General features: G+C 41.1%; 1 protein-coding gene across 1 annotated transcript; it reads right to left on the reverse strand.

The window, feature by feature from the left end:
- Positions 1-1,116: 1,116 nt before the first annotated feature.
- LOC308193676 (uncharacterized protein) lies at positions 1,117-22,333 on the reverse strand. The gene is made up of 18 exons (XM_080588608.1): positions 21,948-22,333; positions 20,828-20,990; positions 18,793-18,942; positions 17,018-17,178; positions 16,179-16,352; positions 15,053-15,194; positions 14,703-14,887; positions 14,337-14,478; positions 13,777-13,956; positions 11,281-11,468; positions 9,384-9,546; positions 8,148-8,297; positions 7,743-7,903; positions 5,150-5,323; positions 4,493-4,634; positions 3,431-3,615; positions 3,082-3,223; positions 1,117-1,429 (listed from the first exon to the last, which is right to left on the reverse strand). The coding sequence occupies exons 1-18, from the start codon at positions 22,131-22,133 to the stop codon at positions 1,242-1,244; spliced, it is 2,976 nt and encodes a 991-aa protein (XP_080444734.1). The 5' UTR covers positions 22,134-22,333; the 3' UTR covers positions 1,117-1,241.
- Positions 22,334-23,631: the final 1,298 nt, after the last annotated feature.

Consider the following 23,631-nt stretch of genomic DNA (forward strand, 5'->3'; position numbering starts at 1 on the left):
GATGAACCGAGCACTTCATGCTGCAGTTTGGGTGTTTAGCACTTCTTCTAACAAGCTCCAGCTCACTCGTTTGCTGGTACTAATATGTCACAGCAAGACCATTATGGGCACTAAGGGGCCCTACTGAGGTTTCAAGTGAGATGTATGTGTTGGATAAGCAAATCAGAATGTACCTTTTAGGGGTTAATAGTAAGGCTTTTCGGCATGCATGTGATCGTCATGGGTTGGCCCTGCAGTGAAACAAGAAGGCAGTTTGGTGCCCTGGGAGTGTATAAAAAACCTGAATTATGGAGTCTAGGTTGGGCACGCTCAGTCAGTGCTTAGTAGTGTAATGAACAGGGGCCTGTTTTACTCGTGTAAAAAAAAAAATAAAATCATAATTTCACCTCCAATCTCCAAAATGGAAAGAAATAGTGTTTAAACTGAGGTGTGAGTTTATTTTACTTATTTATTTATTTATTTTCAGAAATGTTAGAGATAGGAAAAGAAAATTAGTCTTGGAAGTCCATCTTTGAAGATAAATACATGGAAAAGCCTCAGCTAACAGGTTTATGGAGGTCACGTCTATCTGTATCTACGAAGGTGGTTAGATAAAATTGGTTGTTACATACATAAAAAAGTGCACTCTCAGGAAAACACAATGCAATTGTATCACCTTCCACTTCTTCGTGCACTGTGATCATGCCTTCAATTATCACTTTCTTTCTGTGCTTTCAGAGTCTTTATAAGATAAATGCAAGACTTCTTGTTACATAGGATTTCTTATATTACAGAAGTAAATGTGTTTTATTTAAAGGCTAACATGAGAAAAAAATGAAAACATCTGGTTTGTTTGGAGTACTTTGATGAAATGAGAAAATGAAATGTGCTCACTGACTATTAATACTTGTTCTATAGAGATTTCCTTTTTCAAACCTTGCCTTCAGTGGAACCTGCCCCATATTTTCATATGTTAGTTAACATTTACAATTCAGGGGCAGAGAAAGAAAGAGTCTCTATTATTTAGTCCAGTTTAGGTCATCTATTAGGTTGATCCCTGAGTCATCAATTGTGGGCTTCTGGTCCACGGGAAATACCCTCCCTCAGTAAATAAAAAATAAAACACCACCACTTTGATTTGGAGGTACTGAAGAGCTTTATTAGGATGTAATGTTGTGAATGATTTTGGCCAAAGGATTAAGAAGGCAGAAATCATGAAAATGTCATATATTTTTTAAATCAAATTTATACTGATTTGAGCTCTATGAACGTGCTACAGCACAGATTTTATAGGGCTTGGGGATAACATTAAATGAAATAGCAGGGTTGAGGTCCAGGTCTGAGGCGGAAACTCCTGGGGGAGGGTGGAAGGTGAACCTCTGTAGGAGGCTGGTGAAGAAGAGGAAGAGCTCCATTTTGGCAAGAGTCTCACCAGCGCAGATCCTCCGCCCTGGAATGAAATGCAGAATGGACCGTAAGAGAGTCAGTGTGACATGCTTCTTCCATGGCTGGAAGAAATAAAAGCCTCTGAGCAGCTTTTATTCTGAGAAAGAACAGTGACTTGAAATGTCATGTCCCCAGTATAAATAAACAAAAAAGCAGCACTCAAAAATGCACAGGAGCCTGAGAGAGAGGATACTTAGTCTTCACAGGTATGATTATAAAGCCAACTAATTTTTTTTCTTCTCCTAAAAGTGGGCTTGTTATATGTTTGTATTGTATATGTTTGTATTTTGGGATAAATATATGCAAATGCAATCTGAATTTCTTATTTCCAGTTTTCAACAATTTTTTTTTTCTCTACTTGGGATTGGTTCAGTTTTTGGTTCCCAGGCCAACTTTAGCTGTTTTTGTCTTGACTTTGGCTAGTGTAGCCTAGTCACAGGCATTTTTTTTTTTTAATTTTTAATTTTTTATTCTTATTACACTTTATCAAAAAGGCCTTGGAAACTCACATATATTGGCTAGGGTGGGACTGAGCAGGGAGGTGGTGGAGATATTCTATGGAGCCCCTAATATAAGCCTTTCTCCAAAACTGCCATGAATATATTTTTTTTCTCAGTCCTGGACAAATTCATAAGTTTATAAACTTCCTTAATCAAAGCGTGATAATTCAAGGCCAGAACTAACAAAGGCCTGAAATGAAATTTGATTTTAACTCCCTTGCTTGACTGAAAGTGGAAAACAACGTACTAAGGCATAGCTGTGCTATGAACTGAGCTTTCCAGGGAATGCCCAGAGCTGATGCTCCCTGGATGTGATTTCAGCTGGGAGATTTAGACTTAAATCTGAAAAATAAGGCTTGTGAATTGGCAATATCATAAATTATTTTATGAACAAATGGATTTTACTATATGTTGTATGTTGAGTATGATGAGAAAAAAACATATTCAAATGTCACACACAACTAAAAATACACAAATAAGGTCCATAAAAAGTGCAGAGTATTGTGTGTATATTGGCCAGGGACTGATGTATAGGAAATTAACTGAACAATGAAAGAACCTGAAGAACAGGAGAGATGCCTTGGAAGGTGCAGTCATTGTGAGGATAGGAATCTCTCATGCTTTGGAAAATGATACAGGTGTGTAAGCTTAGGTGAACATCACTCTCTGTGGGAAACTCAAAGGCAACCCCTTTACATTCATTGATATTAAAGAGAACTTGGGTATTTATATAATGCAACCCCTCTCTTTTGGTACAGGATATGAAGATTTGTTTGGCTGACACTGCTGAGGACTTTTTGAATGGGACTTTTAAAAAGGGCCAGAAAAAAGATGCCCAGGTCATAGAGCAGAAATGTCGTACCTAAACTATCATGGAATTTTCTGAAAGCCTCCCTCACATTTAAAAAGAAGACACTACAAATTCTATTTTATAATCATTGAATACAGAGAAACTGATGACAACCAGAGGCTGAAGGAATTAGTAGACATTTGTGATTACTCTCTATTATGAGAAATGCATCCTGAGAAATGAGTTGTGCAATGGTCCCATGAGAAAGGCAGTGTGGGGAGGCCAGGCTTCAATAACGAAGAACCACTAGTATGAATTGCCTAAGACTGGTACTTGCAACAGTAGTAAATGGAAAACAGAGGGTACCTGCTGAAAATGGCATGAAAGCGTCTTTCTTCACAAACTTTCCCTTGGAGTCAAGAAAGTGTTCAGGATAGAACATCTCTGGTTTCTGCCATTGGGATTTATCTTGCAGGACAGAGATCAGCAAGGGGATGATGTAGGTTCCCTGCAAAACAGGACAGTGGAGTTATTCTGTGCAAAAATAGTTTGTTGGCAGTAATGACAGTAAGATTTTAATGTGAAGAAATCAGCCTGGACAAAGAGATTATTCTGGCTTCCATTGCGTAACTTCACAAAAGTGTTCGTATGTATAGCATTAACCATGTCTGAGATTGGAGAAATGCTAAAAGAAACAGTCCTGTAAGCATCTCACCTTGGGAATGAAATAGTCTTTGAGAATGACATCTGTAGTAGTCTCATGAGGCAAATCCAATGGCAGGATACTAGCAAATCGCTGAACTTCATGGATAACAGCATCTGTATATGGCATTTGAGTACGATGCTCGATTCGTGGAGGGTTTGACCCTATCACTTGCTCTATCTCTTCTTGAACCTTTCCTGACGAGGGAATACAATATAAGAAACAGACAAGGACTCTTTCATCCCTGAGACATACTGGGCTTCACTGATGGAAAACTATAAAATACCTCAACTGAGAACCATAAATTCTGTCAGTCTTTTTTTTTTTTTTTTTTTTTTTTTCTTTCAGAAATAACAGGAGGTGGACAGATTTACAGTGTCTGATTATTTCTTTGCCACTAAGAAACCTGGATTTGGTTAATTTAAATGGATAATTTAAGATTTAAGAGTGCTCCCAATCCAGAGAAGGTTAAAAAAAAAAAAAAAGAGCAAGAGAGAGAAGAAGAAAACCATATTTCCTTGACTTGCTACATTTTAACCATATTTTAGTGAATGTTTTCCAGGATTCTCTTTGATTTCCCTGTGAGTAGGAAAATATTTTTTTTTTTTTGGCCTCTCTTCTGCCTGAAATTTCTTGTTCTGTGTCAAAAGCCCTGCTAGACTCCTAACAACCCTGAAACGTAAGCTGGACTGCAGATGTTAAACGAAAAACAATTCCCTGAACGTCCTCAAGCATTTAAAGACCAGGTACCATCCATTTAATGTCTGCATAGGCATTTGGTTTGCCAACAGCGTGTTTCTGAAAGAAATCTGGAACAATTTCATTGCCCAACACAGGACATGGCTGTTTTTCCAACTAATGAGAACCTGGCCAATATGAAATCTGTCTATAATCTACTGCTAGGCTGACCGATGTGCCCCTCACTGGATCTCAACCACAGGGCATAGTGATACTTGGCTAATAATTAACTGAAAGTATTGGCTTTTTAAAACTTGGTGCGTTAACAGATATGTTGACCCTCAAGGGTCCTGTTCAGTTCCCGAGCGTAAGAGCATCTGTCATAAAACCACTTACTCTGAATTTCAGGGTACTTGAGCATCAGCAGAAGGCTCCAGTTTAGTGTGGAGGAAATTGTCTCAAGGCCAGCAGTGAACAAATTGCTCACCAAGCTTAGCAAGTTGTCATTATGGAAATACCCATTGGAAGTGGATTTCTCCTGGAAAGGAGTGGATGAGGTAAAAAGATGAAAACTTATAGCTTTCCATAGGAAAATGCAATATAGATAGCTAAATATTTACTAAAAGTGAATTTTAAGAAAAAGTGTGAAAGAAAAAGAGCTTTGGGCTTGTACCCAGAGAAGAGTGTTGAAAGAAGTTTTATGTTTTGTATGATCTCTGTCCTTACTGGGGCCAGCTGCAAAGAGAGCTGTTTTCTGTATGAAAAAGGTAACTAAGATTTTTAACAGCCGCAAATAAGGATCCCACTAGAGCCCAGGTTGTTGTGTAATGCATTATGTTTTTAAAAGAGTCAGAAGAGCTAGGACAATAGACAGAGCAGATGGAAAAATGCAGCTTTGGTAAACCGTAAAAGTAAATAAAAAGAAAGAAATTAAATAAATTTAAAAGGATTTATGTTAGGAAATATAGCTATAATTATTAGGACTCAAAGGTAATAGTAAGTGTCTTCATATAACCATAAAAGTTTGAAGAAATGAAAAGAAGATTCAGTTACCTCCTGCTGTTTAACAAGGAAAGCATCAATAAAACTTCTTAGATCATTTTTGTCCAGAGTTTTCAGATGTTCTATAAAAGTGACTTTCACATAAGCCTGGAATTCATCTTTATTTTTGAGAAGAGTCTTGTTAGCCCTTAGGAGGAATCCAAGGTATGGGAAGATGTTGTACATCTACAGGAGGGAAAGGCATTAGATAAAATTTACCAGCCAAAGGCCTGTAAACATTTTACAGGAACAAATAAATGATATCATGCCCATTTTGCAGATACAAAACCAAAGACTTTATATTTTCTTCTTTAGAACATGGCTGGATGAATTCATGGTTGAAAATCCACCAAGGAAACCTCTCAGCCCCAAGTTACTGGAAGCTGAGAGACTATTTTGCAGAAGCATAGGTGTGACTTAAACATCTGCAGCTGGCCAGCAGGAGACAGTGGTGGGACAGACCTTTGGACTGATTGTGTAGCTCCTTGTATGTTCTTGACAACCTTTCCCTCCTTGCAGACCACCTCTACCATCACTTGAAAGCAGCAAGTAACAGCAAAAATTCAAAGACTACCAGTTATTTCACATGCGTTTTCTTAGTCTGTGTCACCACACAGGCATATATGGATCATATTTCAAAATATGAGGAAGAAATTGGAATAAAAAGCTGTGCTTTGCCACTGTTACAACAGTATAAATGGCGGTATGTTAAATCCTTGTCATCTGATGAATGGAAGCAGAACTGCACAGATGTATACAGTGGGATCTGTGCAGCTGATGAAATGTCTAAAAATCGTGAAACTTCAGGTTTGTACAAAAAAGAACCTGTACCACATGCTAACTGAAATATTGTCCAGCAAGTTTTTATTATTTATTCATTTATTTATTTATTTATTTATTTTTATTATTTTGGCCAGCTCTTCTGCTAACATTTTTTCCTGTTTCAAAGCCCAAAGGGAGAGAAGTGAACCTGGTGTGTGGCAGCATTGCATGCAGTTAGCTGAGCATATTTATTACTCACTGAGTCATTTCTGTGTAGCAGAAGCATGCAAAAATATATTCTGTATTCTTCTTGTACAGGTAGACCATGAACTCTGTAACTTCTCCCTGTCCTGTGCTCTGAGAGGGTGTCCTGTGTTGCCCTGTCACTATACGTGTGAAACATTTTGGGAGAATGCTGGGCTTGCTGGTCATGCACTACAAGATGTGTGTGTAGAGATAGATCTCCGCTTTCTCAGATAAGAGTATTTGGGAGAAGATCGTGTCAGCAAAAGTTATTCATGGTCCATGGTCCTGACTGTCCTTTTCTGCCATGATCTTTGGAATTGGACCAAGGGAGGAGTAACAGCTCTAAAGAGATTTTTTTTTCTTCTTCTTTTTTTTTTTTTTCCTGTTGAATAATTAACTTTGAGCTCGCAGAAATGAGTTGTTGTTGTTGTTGTTGTTTTAGTTGTTGAAGGAGTTAAAAGGGTTACAGAATCATACACAATCACACAATGGTTAAGGGCCCCTCTGGTCCCCCTGACCTTATCAGGCCCCCCCAGCAGGGTGCCCAGCCCCACGTCCCGGGGCTCGGGGAGCTCTCCAAGGAGCAGCCCCCGGCCCCTCTCGGGGCAGCCTGTGCCAGGGCTCCGGCACCCGCCCGGCCCAGCGGTGCTGCCTGAGGGGCAGGGGGAGCCGCCGGGGCTCCGGGCTGGGCCCGGGGCCTCTGGGCCCGGCCCTGGGCACCGCCGAGCAGAGCCCGGCTCCGGCCTCTCCGCACCTCCCTGCGGGTATCCACAGACATTGATAAGGTCCTCTCCCCAAGCCTTCTCTTCTCTAGGCTAAAAAGTCGCAACTGTCTTCTGTCTAGAAAAATCGTCACGGTCTATATACTGGAAGTTTAGACACCTTCCCTGATGGTGTATCATGACTGCTGCATTTACCAAGCAGGAGAGACCCAGTGCTCCCCTTTCCCTGACAGGCAGCAGCTTACAGGATTTCATTGCTTTTCTTAAAGACCAATTCAGCAGGCATTTCGGTCAGCATTGCTGCCAGAAAAACAAACAAATTAACAAAAAAAACCCACAAGCCTTGTTGTCTTCCCTTCTCAGGTGTTCCTTTCCTCATACCAAACTTGACTGTACCAACACAAGCATCCGAATTTCTGAACAATACATTGTGCTGGGAAAGTTATCTCACAGAAAATTAAACTCACTAATATCTCTTGCCCTCTATCTTTTTATTTTATATTATTTTATTTTACTTTATTTTTTATTTTTTTTTTCTCACACCCATTTTATGTTAGTACTCTGCAAACAATTCAGTCACAAGGGAGAAAATGTCTCAGAGCAAGGGAGATGGGAGAATAGTCTGATTTTTTCAGTCCAGATTTAACACTCATCAAACTATAGTTTAAGTAGGTCTTTGAGAGATTGGGGTTTGGTTGTGGGTTTTAAGATTGCCACATTTTATCTTAAGCTTTGTTTTGCCCCAGGAAGTGCTTGTAAACCTATTATCTCTCGGTATCTCAGATTTTTCTGTTTAATACAAACAATAGACTACCCATGTTACTATGTTCCCATGGCATCCAGTAGAACAGCAACATAAAATTGTTTAACATTACCGTAACCAAAGGTTTCCCAGCAAGCCTCACGCTTTCATTGGTCAACTGTAGAAGTCTTATAAATCTGGAATCTTTGTAGTCGAATCGTTTTCCCAGTAATATTGACACAATTATGTTAGCAACTGCTGAATTAATTATTTTACTAGCATCAAAGGGCTTTCCTACACAATGAACAAAGAAAGACATTACATTGCGGCAAGAGACTATGTAAATTTAATATTAATTACTGCTATTTATTTATTTTTGTTATTAGTGATTATTATTCATTATTAGAGAACCATGCCAAACCAACAGAAAATTGGCTCAGCCTGAGCTGTACAACAGATGAAGAACTAGAGGTTAACGCCAAGCCTCTGGGTACTTGAACAAAACTTTAGAGATCTGAAGAATGCCTCATCTACCCACCTTCTTGTGACCCAATGGTGTCTAACAGGTACCCATACTCCTCCACAATGCGGTCCTCAATGGCCCTTTTTCCCATTCCAAAGTCTCGTAAGGTTGTGAGAGTAAATCTTCGCATCACTTTCCAGTTTTCACCATGAGCAAAAACAAGCCCTGACACAAAGAGATTTCAATGCAGTAGCAGATTTGAAATACCTAACTTACAGATGCATAATGTAGATAGTTGTAGCAGTAACTTTTAAAACAGGTTAGATTACATCTGGCTGAGGAGAAAAAACTTTTCCTTCAGGACGTCCAAACTTCAACAATAGGTTTTGTTGAAATAAAACCAAACAAAAACTGTTTAAAAGATATTAAAGATATTTGATCAGGAAGAATATATATCTCTGAGAGACACTTGTCACTAAAAGAAAGACAGGATTGGAAATTCAAGTTCAAATTTATAGTCATCATCCTTTGAAAGTGGGACTGAACTAACTGAACTGAGATCCTGTGTCTCTGATGATTGCAGTAAATACCTGAATAGACACAAATGTGTTTTAAATTTAGCCAAGGTCTTAAACATTCCTAATCAGTTTTTCACTAGAGTTGTTACACACCAGGTAACTGACTACTTCAGTTATATTTTTCTTTAAAAAAAATAAATTATATATATAAAGAAAGCTTACAGGCAATAATGTGATTAAAAGATGCAATTATGGAAATGCTTGGAGAATAATTCCTGAATTTGTCTGAGGGTCTTTGGAGAGATAATTATTAATGTCTGATGCAAAATTAGAATTTTTTGAATGTGAAATTCTTATTTGGAAACCCAGCTTGGCATACAGTATTTCACTTATTAAAATAAATCCCCAGTTCTATATGTGTTCCATTCTAATGCCACATTTAGATTTTAAGAACACTATTCACCACTTGAAATGAGAAGCAGCAGTATAACACTCATGTGATTTCAGGAAAAGGAGGTTCTATGGTAAGCTACAAACAAAGCTTAGAGTCATACCAGGAAAACTAGAAATGCCTTCCCTGTCATGCATCCCATTGCTCTAGATCCTGAAAGTGGGGCATTATCTGTTTTCTGTTATTACTGTGTGAATAACTATTTGGTTATAGTTTTACACATGTATTTCCAATGCCTTTTGTTGATTCTGATTCTAAGTGGTATGCCAGTCTCTGCTTTTTCTGTAGGAAATATGGTTTTTGAATAAGTCAAATTGGATAGGAAAAAGAAAACCAACTCACCATATCCTTTGGTCAAATCTTCAAAGATTGGGATTTTAGGCCTCTCTGCAAATGCATCTGCCTGGTTTACAAGAGCTTCCTTCACTGTCTCGTACCCAGAAAGCACTACTATTTTCCTTTGTCCCATCTGAACACTGTAGACCGGACCATATTCTTTTGACAGCTGACAGAGGAAGATAACAGTGATTTACAACTTGTACAGCCTACAAATTCACCACCTTTTCAGTGCTGCTTATCTTCCCATCCTGCCCCTAAGTTTTAGGACAGAGAAAGAGAATTAAGGTAAATAGAGACATTATGATGATTAATGACTGAATAGCACAGTTAGGAGTGGAGCCTAGTGTTAACACCTGAAACCCGCAAACAATCAAAGAACCACTGAGAGTTTCCTCTGTGCCAACAGCTCTGACTTCCCCCAGAAGCCCACATAAATTCAATTTTTGACTCAATTTTTCACACTGATCTTTATGTTATTGTGTCTCTTTCATTTAGGCAGCTCCATGCTCACAGACTAAACCTATTCAAACCTTTGTTACCATTACCATGTAAAAAATAACAGTGTTTCTGGGCCACAATCTAGCATCAGATAAATTCTCACTTTTAGCATATGACTACAATCAACATGAATCTGTCTACAAAGAGAGTCTCAGAGACCCTGTTTTGTCTAAGCTGGTACATTTTTAGCTTGAATTATTCTCACTTAATCAATGTTCTTGGTTCTCCAGACAAAATGAGATGGTTTTCCTGACTACGCTTATTTTTCTGTTTGCACAGAGAATCAGAAGGCAGCTATTGGCACTGCTATGCAAAGTAGTCAACAGCTGGTAAGCAAGTGCAGCCAACTATATGAAATGACACGGCAGCATTGACATGGGTCTGAATTAAGGGTAGCTTCTTTGATGATATTGTTGTCCCAGACTAATGCAGCTGTAGCAGAAACTGATCTTTTCAAAGGGTGTTCTCCTCTAACAGCTTTCCACCATTTGCAGTGTTGATGCTCAGGATGAATGTTTCATTTCAATGAATTCAGATTCATTTTCACACTAAGTATATGAAAATTTTAAATCTTGACCTAAGCTCAAGTTAGAGGACAAACTTCTTCCATTATAATAGATGCACTGGAATTAAACCAGAGACTTTTGCCAACTCAGTTAAGCTGCATTGAATAGCTACAGATGATTTGCCAGATACTGCATCTGAGTGGTCTTTTGATCTGTGGTTGTGACATACATACAGACTTGTAGGTTAGATATCCCTTTTAAAATCATCAGCAAGGAGATATATGAAATCTAAATGTCTAATAGTAATTAAAAAAAAAAAAAGAACCAGGTTCATAGAGGTCTTCTGACTCAAAATCAGGAAGGGCTACAGTAAAGAAAAAGCACTAAAAAAGTACTAGAAGAAAAGCAAGAGATTCTTTTTTTTTCCTTTGGTTTGCTTGGATCTTTTCTGTATATTCTGGCAACTGTAGTCCCTTACAGTTATCTTCAGATTTTGGGGAAGAAGGGAAGGAAGGAACATGACAGGGGCTGTTAAATCAATGAGGACACAAGGCTACAATCACAACCCTAGGCATATCAATCAACGGAAAGTAGAGGGAGTTATCCAAATCACTTCTTGTCATTTTTTCACAAAATTACCACAAAAATAAAGTGAGGACTTGCTGTTAATTTGAGAGAAGTTTAAGGCTGAAACCCAAATGCATGAAGTTGCAATGAAAGGAGAAGATGTTATAATAAAGAACAAATCTTACTTCATTCAGAATTTCCTGCTCAAACAACTGTCTCCTTTCCCTTGCTATGGATCATCTCTGAAGCAACATGTCAGGGAAAACTCTGACATCTTGGACTGTGGGGCTACGTGTAGTTATGTGACCAGTAGAAAAGATAATGGCTACCTGTAGGTAAGTCCTGTAGGGTCGCTTCAAGTCAAACAAATGAAGATTTCCAATGATAGGTAATGCTCTTGGTCCTGGGGGGAGATTCTTTCTCCGGTTGCTATTCAAGAAACTTCCGATTTTCAAAATGATCAGAAAAGTCAGGACGAACACTAAGCCCACGGTAGTGCTGCTGCTCCAGTCCATCTCTATTCAGCCGAGTATTTGCTGCAGAAAAGAAAAGAGAAAATGTGAACTCTGGATCTCTGTCTTCCTGCAAAATTTTGCCGTGAGAAACACTAGTCCATAAGCCTCTTTCCCAGTGAACGGTATTTCATGTGGTTAGTGGCTGGTTTATTCTCTTCCCCTGTGCTTGTTAATGAATTGTTGGTATGGTACAGAGGCAGGTAGATGTCAAGCTTGTGTGATTGGGTGAGTGTGTATCTTTCATTGTTCAAGAATGAAAGTCCAAGCCCTTGGACACCCACAGGTCATGAACCTGCTGTTTGGTATAACAGTCGTAAATTCTGCATGCCCTGCAGGTTACTGATTAATTAAATTTTCGTCATTAGTTCAGGCATGGCCTTGATATCCTGAGCACTGAAATCACAGAGAGATTCTTTCGAAGTGCTTATTCATTGGTATAACTTTGCTCCCCTTGGATTCATGCGGAATTCTAAATCACAAAGTCACAGAATCATTGAGATTGAAAAGAACCTCTGGGTCCATCGGGTCCAACCCACTTGCTCCAGCAGGGCCACCCAGAGCAGGATGCCCAGCACCATGTCCAGGTGGCTGTTGGATGTGTCAAAGGAGGACATCATCCACAATGTCTCTGGACAACCTGTTCCGGTGCTTTGTCACCCTCACAGTAAAGAAGTTTTTCCTCATGTTCAGATCGAGCATCCTGTGTTTCCGTTTGTGCCCTTTGCCTCTTGTCTTGTCTCTGGACACCATTGAAAAGAGTCTGCCTCTGGCACCCTCCTCTAAGATATTTGTATACACTTGTAAGATCCCCTCTCAGTTTTCTCCTCTCCAAGCTAAGCAGGCCCAGCTCTCTTGGCCTTTCCTCACAAGAGAGATGCTCCAGTCCCCAAATTGTCTCTGTAGCCCTGAGTGAACAGCACGTAGCAGTGATGAATGGCTGTGTGGTGCTTAGCTGCCTTCTGGGTTAAACCACAACAGGAGCCCAGAACTGGGCACACTACTCTACGTGTGGTCTCACCAATGCTGAGTACGGGGACAGAGTCACCGTCCTCAGCCTGCCGGTAATATTTTGCCTGATGCAGCCCAGGATACAATGAGCCTTCTTTGCTGTAATGGCATACTGCTGGCTCAAGTTCAACTTCATGTTCTTGTCGAACTTCATGAGGTTCTCGTCAGCCCATTCCTCCAGCCTGCCCATGTCCCTCTGGGTGGCATCACGACCCTCTGGCGTATCAGTCACTCCTCAGTTTTGTGTCAAGAGCAAATTTTCTGAAGGTACACTCTCCCGCCTCATCTATATCATTAAGGATTATGTTAAACAGTCCCAGACCCCGTGTTGATCCTTGGGTGCTCTTCTCATTATGGCCTCCAACTAGACTTTACACCTCTGACCACTACCCGCTAGGCCCATCCATTCAGCCAGTTCACAACCCACCTCACTGTCTGCTCATCCAGCCCATACTTTATTTCTCTATGGAGATCTTATAGCACACAGTGTCAAAGCTTTACTGAAGTCCAGAAAGACTAGGTAATTTTTCAGGTGTTCTTGAGACTAAAAAGCTACAGCGTGGTTCGTTAATAAGGAAGTTGGAGGGGCCTAGAGGGCACCAAGGAAGGACTGGTTTGCCCAGTTCCCACTGGAAGCACAGCACTGGTTGTCTGTTCCAGACATAGGTACTTTCTCAGAAGCCATTTCAGGTGCCAAAGAAGATCTTCCAGCTTTGAAGAATGACACCAGCAGTGGTTTGATTTGAAATGGAGAGTGATTTATTGTTTTTCTGTGTTTTTGTCATTCTCATCAGCATACATATAATTCTCTACATTTCTCTGTGTGTGTGTGCATGCATTCAGGGCACTGGTGTCGGAACAAAATGTGTAATGGATCATTTTCACTGGGCAGTTTGGACACAGGTGTGATGGAGGTGTGGAAGGGGAGAGGACTTGTGTGTGTGTGATCTGTGCAGGACCCTGTGAGCTCTGGCCCAGAGTCCAGCCTCAGCCTCTTTCCTTGAGGGCAACATGCAGTGGTGTAGAAATGGACTGAATGAAATGGACTTTGCTATCCCATCATGGGATTCATCCTCACAAAGACCATCAATTTGCCCGTTCAAGGACTGGCTGAATGTCAGGACTGCCGCCTGATGTAATAGTGAGTGACATACCTCTTGCTGTGATTCAAGGTGTACTTGGGCTAAACATCCCTTATCAGATTCAGAAGTACCACACTTCACACGTGGGACCAGAGACAGACTAAAATATTTCATCTGGGTGTTTCAGGGAAAGAAGATGGCTGAGAAAGCCCCTAGGAACGTGGCACTGCACAGACCTCATAAGTCACTGGGGGAACGGTAAGCCCAGTAGTGTGGGAGAGGTCCAGGTCTGAGGTGGAAACTCCTGGGGGAGGGTGGAAGGTGAACCTCTGTAGGAGGCTGGTGAAGAAGAGGAAGAGCTCCATTTTGGCAAGAGTCTCACCAGCGCAGATCCTCCGTCCTGGAACGAAATGCAGAATGGACCGTAAGAGAGTCAGTGGGAGCTGCTTCTGTAGTTGTGGGGGTTTTAAGCTCTAGTGGGGTGAATTAAAAGTCCTGGTCCTTTGGTAAAGCTGGACCATTGAAGTTAGAAGGTGGAAGGAAGAGAGGAGAGAGGAGAGAAGGGAGAGCAGCAAGAAGCGAGGAGCGGGAGAGGAGGGGAGGGGAGGGGAGGGGAGGGGAGGGGAGGCGAGGCGAGGCGAGGCGAGGAGAGGAGAGGAGAGGAGAGGTGAGGCGAGGAGAGGAGAGGAGAGGAGAGGAGAGGAGAGCAACTCCAGTGGGAAGGAAGGATTCTTGGATGCCCGGTTCCTTCCAGAGCCCTAAAAATGGAATAGAAGGTACCTGCTGAAAAAGGCATGAAAGCATCTTTCTTTATAAACTTCCCCTCCGAGTCGAGGAAGTGCTCAGGGTAGAAGGTGTCTGGTTTCTCCCACTGGGATTTGTCTCGCAAGACAGAAGTCAGCAAGGGGATGATGTAGGTTCCCTGCAAGCCAAGGCAGAGCAGTTACTACATTGACAATGGTGGTGGTGTGGCCATCGGAGTGGTGATGAGTGTTGGAGCTGAATAAACACACTTTACCTGGGGAACTCCTGACAAAGTGAGAGTGTGTGAGAACCCTGCAGTGAGCGAGCATCCCTGGATGCCAGACTTGAAGGGGGGATGCACTGGGGACGGAGAGAAGGAAAGGAGTGCTCCTGGCATCTCACCTTGGGAATGAAATAGCCTTTGAGATTGACATCTGCAGTAGTATCATGAGGCAGGCTCAATGGCAGGATGTTAGCGAACCTCTGAATTTCATGGATAACAGCATCTGTATATGGCATTTGAGTCCGATGCTCAGTACGTGGGGGGTTTGATCCTAGCACTTGCTCTATCTCTTCTTGGACTTTTTCTGTGAAAGAAACATGGATCATACAGACTGCTTGAACATCTCTTTATCTTGTTAGAATAATGGGATATGGAGAATTCACTTTTTTATTCAACCCTGTTTAGTCTGAAGTCACATTCAAGGTGACCTGATGAGAAGGAAGCCACTGGATGCCCAGTTTCCACTTACTCTGAATTTCAGGGTATTTCATCATGAGCAGAAGGCCCCAGCGCAAAGTGGTGGATGTGGTATCTGTACCAGCTGCAAACAGATTTCTCACAACCTCAGTTAAGTTTTCATTATCAAAAAACCCATTGTCCTTTCCATTCTCCTGGAGAAATGAAACAATAATTTTATCATCTGGTTAAAGATTCGAGAAGGTGGTTTTTTGTCAGAGAACAGGAAAAAAAAGTCATATGCAAACCTCAGGGAGGAGTTAAAATTTTAAAGGAGAAGGTTTTGAAGTGATGCCTTGAGAAATCTGTAATAAGCTGAGCCTTGAAGCACCGAGTGCTTGGACTGTCTCTGCTGCCCACAAGAACACACAATCAAGTCATCAAGGTTAATTTCAGTAATAACAGGAATGACTGGGGCCACCCAAATAATTAAATCAAGTTTTTCTTTTCCTGGGTCATGGAGCAGAGCATATTACAGAACGAAATTTCTTGGGAAGAACAGATTTGCTGCCAGGCCTGGGCTTTCATGTGAACTCAAGAGGTGCTAGGGACTTGGTTCATTGTGATATTGCCTTTACCTTCCCCTAGCACCAAAACAAACAAACAAACAAACAAAAAAACAACCCTAGAAGATGGTTCATGTTCCTCTGAGTTCCAGTGGCCAACATTTGTGGGTACAAGCCCTGCTTCATTTTTACAAGACCTGTAGAACTAAAGTGTGTTTTTTGTGGAAGCAGGTATATAAAATTTTGTGTGAGATGTCAACTGAAAACAAGAAATATGTGCTGAAGAGTCCTAGAGCTTTCCCAGGGTATGCATCTATGAAGGGGGACAATATTTTATAAAAAAGAATCAGAAATGCTGGGGTACAGAACAGGATTTTAAACTACAAGTAAATATTTCTTCTCATACTTTGCTCGGTTTTGTATTTTCCTTATAAATTAATGGGGACACAGGGAAGATGCTTGCCTGTGATTATTTTATCTTCTAGCTGAAATAAAGGCACAGTCTTTCAACTCTAGCACAGTTTTTAGTAGGACTTTAGCACATGCTAGATCTCTGATGAAGAATACTTATTGAGCTGTAAAGACTTGAAAGGAAAGTGAAGAGATTTGAAGGAGCTTCTGGGATTCAATTACCTCTTGTTGTCTGACCAGGAAAGCGTCAATGAAGCTCCTCTGGTCATTTCTGTCCAGGACTTTAAGATGTTCTATGAAAGTAACCTTGATAAAAGCATTGACTTCCTTCACATTCTTAAGAAAAGCTTTGCGGTCCTTCAGGAAGAATCCAAGGGCTGGGAATATATTGTACAGCTACAAGATGCAGAGATGAAGAAGAAGAAAAAGGAGCTGCTAAGTAAATGTACCACTGTTCAACAGTATGTATTAACAAAAGCCCGTACAGAAAAAGGTGTATAGTCTTATATTCATGATGCAAAACACCCTTTGTCCTCCTTCTCTGGCCAGCTATGTAAATGGTTAAATTTATTCTCTCTTACAGTATATATTAATCACACTAGCTGATGGTGGCCTAGAAATCCAATGTTTATATGTCCTTGACACAGTTTTCTAGCTGTCCACTCCTAGAGAATTCATCCCTCCCTCTCCACATTATTGGAATTGGATGTATCAAGAGACAGTTACTATTTAAGAGACAGTTACAGACGTTCACATTTTTTTTTATATTGTTTGTATGGGAGATGGGGAATAATGATCAACTTCTATCACTTGGGGACACGCTCCTTGTATTGTATTGCATGTTCTTCAGTTCTTCTTCATGAAATGAGGAACTTGTAATCTCCAGTCTATGCTGCTAAGAGAAATTCATCTAGCACCAGAGGTCTTCTTTCTGCCATTTCAAAATGCATTTGTCATGTACAGATAACTGAATTGCACTGATCAGGAGTGAGGTAAGTGTACTGTTAATGCTTTGTGTAGCATGTGATTTTGAAGAGCAACATTCAAACAGTATGAATTACCGAAACTGATGGCCTTCCAAAAAGTCTTATATTTTCATTCATCAATGACAGGAGTCTTTTGAATGTGGGGTCTTCATAGTCATACCGTTTTCCAAGCAATACGGATACAATGACATTAGCAACAGCAGCATTCATTATCAGAGTCATCTCAAGGGGCTTCCCTAGCATAGGAAAAGGTGGTGCAAACAACATAGTCAATGGTTATTGTAATTAATTAAAATATTACAGTAGCATGCAGAGGCTTTGTGAAAGTCCGGGATACGATAGGCACAGAGTTGTCAGGAAGAAAGTTTCCCCCATCTCCTGGTTCACAAGTCACCAAAAGCTTTTAAGAGACCTGAGACTGAAAGCGAGTTTTTGTGCTCCTCTCCATTTTCTTCAAGACCATTGTGGTCCTGGGTCTTTATGGCCCTTCCCCAGTTCTGCTCTTCTTGGTCATACATGGTCTTAAAATTTCCAAGTATAAGGAAAACTCTCAGCAATTGCTACTTCCCCTGTTAGTGCTATCCTGGGCAGTCCCTTTTTACCAATATTTGAGAACTGGACTGTGCTTGTCTAGAACATTTAAGTCAAATTTCCTAAAGAAGTAGCTCTTGGTCACTCATTCTTTCCTGCTGGGGCTCTTAGTTCTACAGTATGTAGGTCCCGCTGGTGCAACTTTGCAGCTGGACATAGCTCCTGCTTTCAGGGCTTTGAGGTGGGGACTTGAAGCCTAACTAGAATGATGATATAGAAATCTGTTTTCATGGCAAATCTACTTGGTTGAAACAGCTGCCTGCTGAAGTCACGGAATGATCAGAGGGCTGGAGCACCTCTCCTGGGAAGACAGGCTGAGAGAGCTGGGGTTGCTTAGCTTGGAGAAGAGAAGGCTCCATGGAGACCTTATTGCAGCCTTTCAATACTTGAAGAAGGCTTATAAGAAAGATGGAGACAGACTTTTTATTTTATTTTATTTTTTTATAAGGGTATGTAGTGATAGGACAAGGGGTAATGGTTTAAAACTCAAAGAAGATAGTTTTAGATTAGATATTAGGAAGAAATTCTTCACTCAGAAGGTGGTGAGGCATTGGAACAGGTTGCCCAGAGAAGTTGTTGATGACCCATCCCTGGGGGAAAGTCAAGTTCAGGTTCAAGGTTGGGTTGGATGGGGCTTTGAGCAACATGATCTAGTGGAAGGTTCCCCTGTCTCTGGCAGGGGGGTTGGGTTAGATTATCTTTAAGATTAGATGATCCAATCCAAAACGTTATACGAGTCTATGAATCTATGATTCCATTCTAATTCCTGCTCTTGGTAACTGAGCCTAGTGAGAAACAATCCTGGATGATGATGGTGGCATCTATAAATGGATCTTCTGTCTCCTACTGGGAGGGATTTCCCAGACGTGTGCCTCTAGGGACAATGATTTTTTCAGTCTAGATATGCAAGTCCTTGCAGTTGCCTTGTGCTTTTCTCCCTTTGCTCTTTGATCAGTCAAAGACTGTAATTTGTAGAGGTGCTGCACGGGGAGGAACAAATCCCTTTCCTCAGCAGTGCTGTTTGCCTCCATGTTTGACTTTCAGAGCCTCAATAAATGTTTTCATTTGCATGTCAGGCAATTGCCAGGTAGAGAGACAGGGATAAAGACAGAACTCATGTAAACTCATCATCCAGCACAGATGCTGGAAAAAGGTATATCTCTGAAAGTGTTCTAAGCCTCTCCCTTGAATCTTGGCATTCCTGAAAATGTTTTCTGAGAAAAGTCAGAGACATGTTATGGAGGTAGTAATCTCCCCACCTTTCTGTGACTCAATGACATCTGCCAGGTATCCGTACTCTTCTACAACACGATCCTCTATGGCCTTCTTTCCCATTCCAAAGTCTCGTAAGGTTGTAAGAGTAAATCTTCGCATTACTTTCCAGTTTTCTCCATAAGAAAATATAACTCCTGAAATTGAAAATGAAAGCACATAAACAGAATTTTCAGCAGATTCCTCATCTACCCTGTGGTGGTTTCACACTGATGGACAGCTAAGGTCCACCACGCTCATATCTCAGTCCCTTTCCTGAAAAGAACAGGGGGAGAAGATAAGATGAAGAAAGGCTCATGGGTTGAGATAAGGACAGGGAAATCACTCTGCTGCTCTCAAAATAGATTGTGTCTCCATGTAAATGAAAAGAAAGGAAAAATATGTCAGGAGAATGCTCTGAGGGAAGTAGCCACTGTTCTGAATTCACATGGTGTCTGATGTGTTCTGAGACATTAGGACACTTTGCTCAATTTGGTTTAGAGTTGGATTTGTGTCTCTGGGACATCTCCTGGGATGACGGGTATGCTCTTTCATGTTAGATGTCTCCCTTGGGCTGACAAATCCTTCCCTCTCGAGAGCACCCATGTTCCTTCAGTGACCATAGGGGCTGAATGAGAACCTGTGTCATGGACACCAGTTTGGAAAATTTCCTCACTCTGTCATGGGAATCACCCCTATACATCCTAAAATGGCTGCAGAGAATCCTGAGTGGTATATTCAGAGAAGTTTTGGTCAAGATGACACTGCTATTAACTTTCATTACACCTATCATTATTCTTTTGTAGTCCTGTTCAAGAAACTGTTTCTAGGGAGGAAAGAAAATATTTACGGATAGGTTGACATTTAATGACATATTAGTTACTCATGTCCCTATTTCCATGTATTCCATCAATATTTATGGGAATCAAAAGCTCTTGTTCAGTGTCTAACATCTGTAGAGAGTATATTCTGCCCAGAAGAACTCAGAGCAAGAGTGGGGTCCCTCTGACGAAAAAAACTAAGGTCTTGAATTATTGTTTATTTTCCCTTAAAGAGAAAAATGTAAATTAAACTTGTTTTTTTTTTTTTTTAAATAGGCCTTCAATAACATCAATCTCACAGAAGTATTTTGAGGTAGTGCTACTGATATAACAGACACTTCTCTGCTAGTTTGTTTAGGGTTTATGTGGCCAGGTTTTTGTAGAGAGAGGGGTTGCAGGGGTGGCTCTGTAAGAAGAGGCCAGGGCTTGTCCTGGTGTCAGGACCAGTTCCATCTGACTACCAACTGGACCGATTATTGGCCAAAGCTGAGCCCTTCATGAAATGCACCAGTTCATGAAGGGCTGTAGCCTGTGGGAGAGACCCCACACTGGAGCAGAGGAAAAGTGTGAGGAGGAAGGAGTGGCAGAAATGAAGTGCTGTGCGTTGATTGCAACTCCCCATTGCCCATTCCCCTGCACTGCTTTGGGTGGGGAAGAGGTAGAGGATTCAGAAGCTAAGGAGTGAAGTTAAGCTTATGAAGGAGGGGTGGGTTGGGTGAAGGTGCTTTTGCTTTGTCTTTGTTTTTCATCATCCTATTCTGTTATTTAATTGACAATACATTAATTTTCCCCAAGCTGAATCTGTTTTGCCCATAACAGCAATTGGTAAGTGATCTCCCTGTCTTTATCTTGACCCAAAGGCTTTTCCATCTTATTTTCTCCTCCTGTCCTGTTGAGGAGGGGAAGTGAGAGAGCAGCTGGAGTGTGAGTGCAAATGTCTGTCTGGCTGCCAGTGACGGTCAACCCATTGCACAGCTCCTCAACATAACATCCCTAAGTCTCAGCAGCTGGTTCAGACCTCTAAATGAGGTGTTTGTGTGTAAATTAAGGATATAATCTCTTCTTATCCTTGATAGATATCACCACACACCACTCAAATTGTTTCACACGCATAGCAAAACAAAGTGAGAGGTTCAGCATTCCCCTTTTCATGGAGAAAACCTCATCCTGTTATCTTTCTTTGCAGAAGGCAGGTGTACGGGGAACAGAACAGCGCACTCACCTTTTCCTTTTGCTGTTTCTTTGATTATTTGTATTTTAGGTCTCCCTGCAAATGCATCTGCATGGTTCACCAGAGCTTCCTTCACTGTGTCGTATCCTGATAGCACCACCACTGTCTTTGGTCCCATTTGAATTCTGAACACTGGGCCATATGTTTCAGACAGCTAGTGGGATGAAAGAAAGCAAGAAGATGATATTCAGGAAGGTTAAAAATACTTGTTTTTCATCGGGTTCAATGTTCTTCTCACATGGTACTGGCTTTTCATCCTCTGCCCAAAATATTGAGAATTTGTCATACAAATATTGGAGCTATTGTGAATAAATACAAAGAATCACAATGGGGTCTGTAATCTTCTGTCAGATATTTGATTTCTCTACTAGATATTTGACTTTTAGGAGGCTAACTGTGTCCACTGTACTGTCTCTCTAACTTTTGATTTAGAAGCAGAGAACTCACAGAGGACAGCTGGAAATGTTCACCTACCCAAAAGAAGACTGATTTCCAAGGTGGTAGTACATGGTAGGATACAAGAACTCCCTGTAACACTTAGATTTGCTGTTTGTGGTTTTGAGGAATAGCACAGTGAGTCTACACCAAAAATCATACCCTATCTGACTGTCAAAGACTATCTTCCCCAAAATCCTGGACTTTACTGCTACAAGGTATGAAAGAACAAGCAGTGCTAGTTTGTTTCCTAGTTTGCTCTGGGAAACCAGGAAGATTTTTCCATCAAGGGAGAGGATCAAGAATTTGTTTGCTGTCAGTTCCCTGATGGCTGAATCTAGCAAACATCTTCCAAAAAGCTCTGTTCTCCTCCCTAAATGTTTCAGCAGTTGCTGGTGGAATTTCCTTTAAGAACAAGAGATCCAGGGCCCCTCTCTTCTAGTTACCCTTGCCTGGAGAGCCCCAGCATTTCCTGTGTTCAACAGAAGTAGGTCAATTCTCTTGTTAATATGGCTGGAAGCCAATTCCCCCACACCAACACAATATCATATAATAGGAATAGCAGTTCTGCAGAGAATAAATCCTGTTGTGTTTGTGATTTCCATTCCTTGAGAAAACTTTATCTATAACTCTGCCTTAGAATGAGAGCTCTGAGAAATAGAACTACAGAAGTTACCTTTATCATTGTCCCGTCAAGTTTCTTCAAGTCCAAGATGTGCAGATTTCCAATGATGGGTAAAGGCTTGGGTCCTGGGGGAAGGTTCTTATTCACATGGCTCTTCCAGAAATATTGTCTTTTCACAATCAGCAGGAGAATGAGGACAAACAGTAACCCCACAGGAACAAGGCTGGCCCAATCCATTATCTTTCAGCAAAGGCTTAGCTGAAGAGATGAAAATTCAAACAATCTCCTGTCAGAAGTTGTTTCAAGCAGTAATGGCACTTCTACACCTATAGAGGTATGAGCTTAACCTCTAAGAAATGGTAGAAGTTTCAGCTCCCTTCTGGGATTTTACCATTGAAGAATACCTACTTAGCACTCTCACCAACATATACACTCACTTTACGCTATCCTGGTTACTGTTTAATGAGGGAATTAACAATGAGTCTCGTACATTGGTAGAGATTTCTGGGGGTGTAAATTTAGAAATAGCAACTCAAACAGTGCCTTGAACTTTGAGACTGAAAGCATTAGCCCACAAAGGAGAGACACTGAGAACTAGTGAAGCGTGTCTACAAAGGAGATGCAAGGGTCAACCTTTTCATTTAAATGGTTTATGCTATGGTCTTAAGCATTGCTGTCTCATCATCTTCTTGAAAACTGCCAAGCTTTCCTCAGGCATATACCCAAGGCTGTCTATTTTTTATCACTGTAAAATTATATTCACATCCCTTAATTCAGATTATGCCCACTGGTTCCTGTTTTCTCCCAATTTTCCCTCTTTCTATACTATACTTATAGCTGATCTTATTATTACTTACAGCTTGCTATACTTATAGCTGATCCATTACTGTTCCTCCTCAAGAAGGTTAGAGAATCTAAAGCTGCCCTCTTATCACTGCTGAGGTCAGTGAGATTGGTCCTCAGAGGCCTTTACTCTGACATTATCAGATCTCTCCTTATCCATTTTGATGTCAACAGCCAGGGGAGATGAGACTGCAAAGTGAGGGACATAACATTCAGGTCCTAGCATTAGGCAGAGAGATCTCTTGCTCTCACTTTCAGTTTTGGAGTGTGCTCAGTTGCTAAGTAAATGGTATAACCACTGCAGTAACACAGAGGAATTTGGATTTCTAAGGCTAAGAGAGCCACAGCAAAGTTTCTTTTTGGACCAATTGGCATGAAGTAGGAGAAGAGAGAAGAAGCTCAGGCTTTCCCTTTCCTTTATGGAAGATGTTGGGGATGTCAGATTTTGCCAAGAACAGAAGTTTAGCTGAGAGGGGAGCTAAGACTGTTGTGAAGATTCCTCTTGAGTAACCTGAATGTGGATTTATGGCCCTGGTGTGCTGTGGGCCCTAGAGTGTAAAGCTGCCTTAATCAGGAGTGCTTAAGAAAGGAAAAACTCTGTGCACTGTCCTCTGAGCTAGCTGAATAATTTGTTGAGGCACACACATCTTTGATCTAGGTGGTATTCAGAGTGAAACGTGGAGTCACACTGATCTGACCAAGTGGTGACGGATGTATTGATCTGAGGCCCAAGCTTCCTTTAAAGCGAGAGCAGAGCAAGGGGCACCTGGAGGCCACCTTACCTTCAAAAATCAGAAGCTGAAAATGATCAGATAACTCATGTTCTTGATTTTCACAGAATATTGAGGTTGGAAGGGACCTCTGGAGGTCATCTATTCAGGCAGGTTGACCT

The sequence above is a fragment of the Anser brachyrhynchus genome (assembly GCF_964034855.1).
Source record: "Anser brachyrhynchus genome assembly, chromosome: 3".
Lineage (NCBI taxonomy): Eukaryota > Metazoa > Chordata > Aves > Anseriformes > Anatidae > Anser > Anser brachyrhynchus.

Coding starts and splice junctions, on each gene's coding strand:
- LOC308193676 (XM_080588608.1), bottom strand. CDS start 22,133: ATGGATTGGGCCAGCCTTGTTCCTGTGGGGTTACTGTTTGTCCTCATT. Junction 16,353..17,017: donor TTGGAAGGCCATCAGTTTCG/GTAATTCATACT, acceptor TGCATCTTGTAG/CTGTACAATATATTCCCAGC. Junction 5,324..7,742: donor CTGGGAAACCTTTGGTTACG/GTAATGTTAAAC, acceptor TCCCTCCTGTAG/ATGTACAACATCTTCCCATA.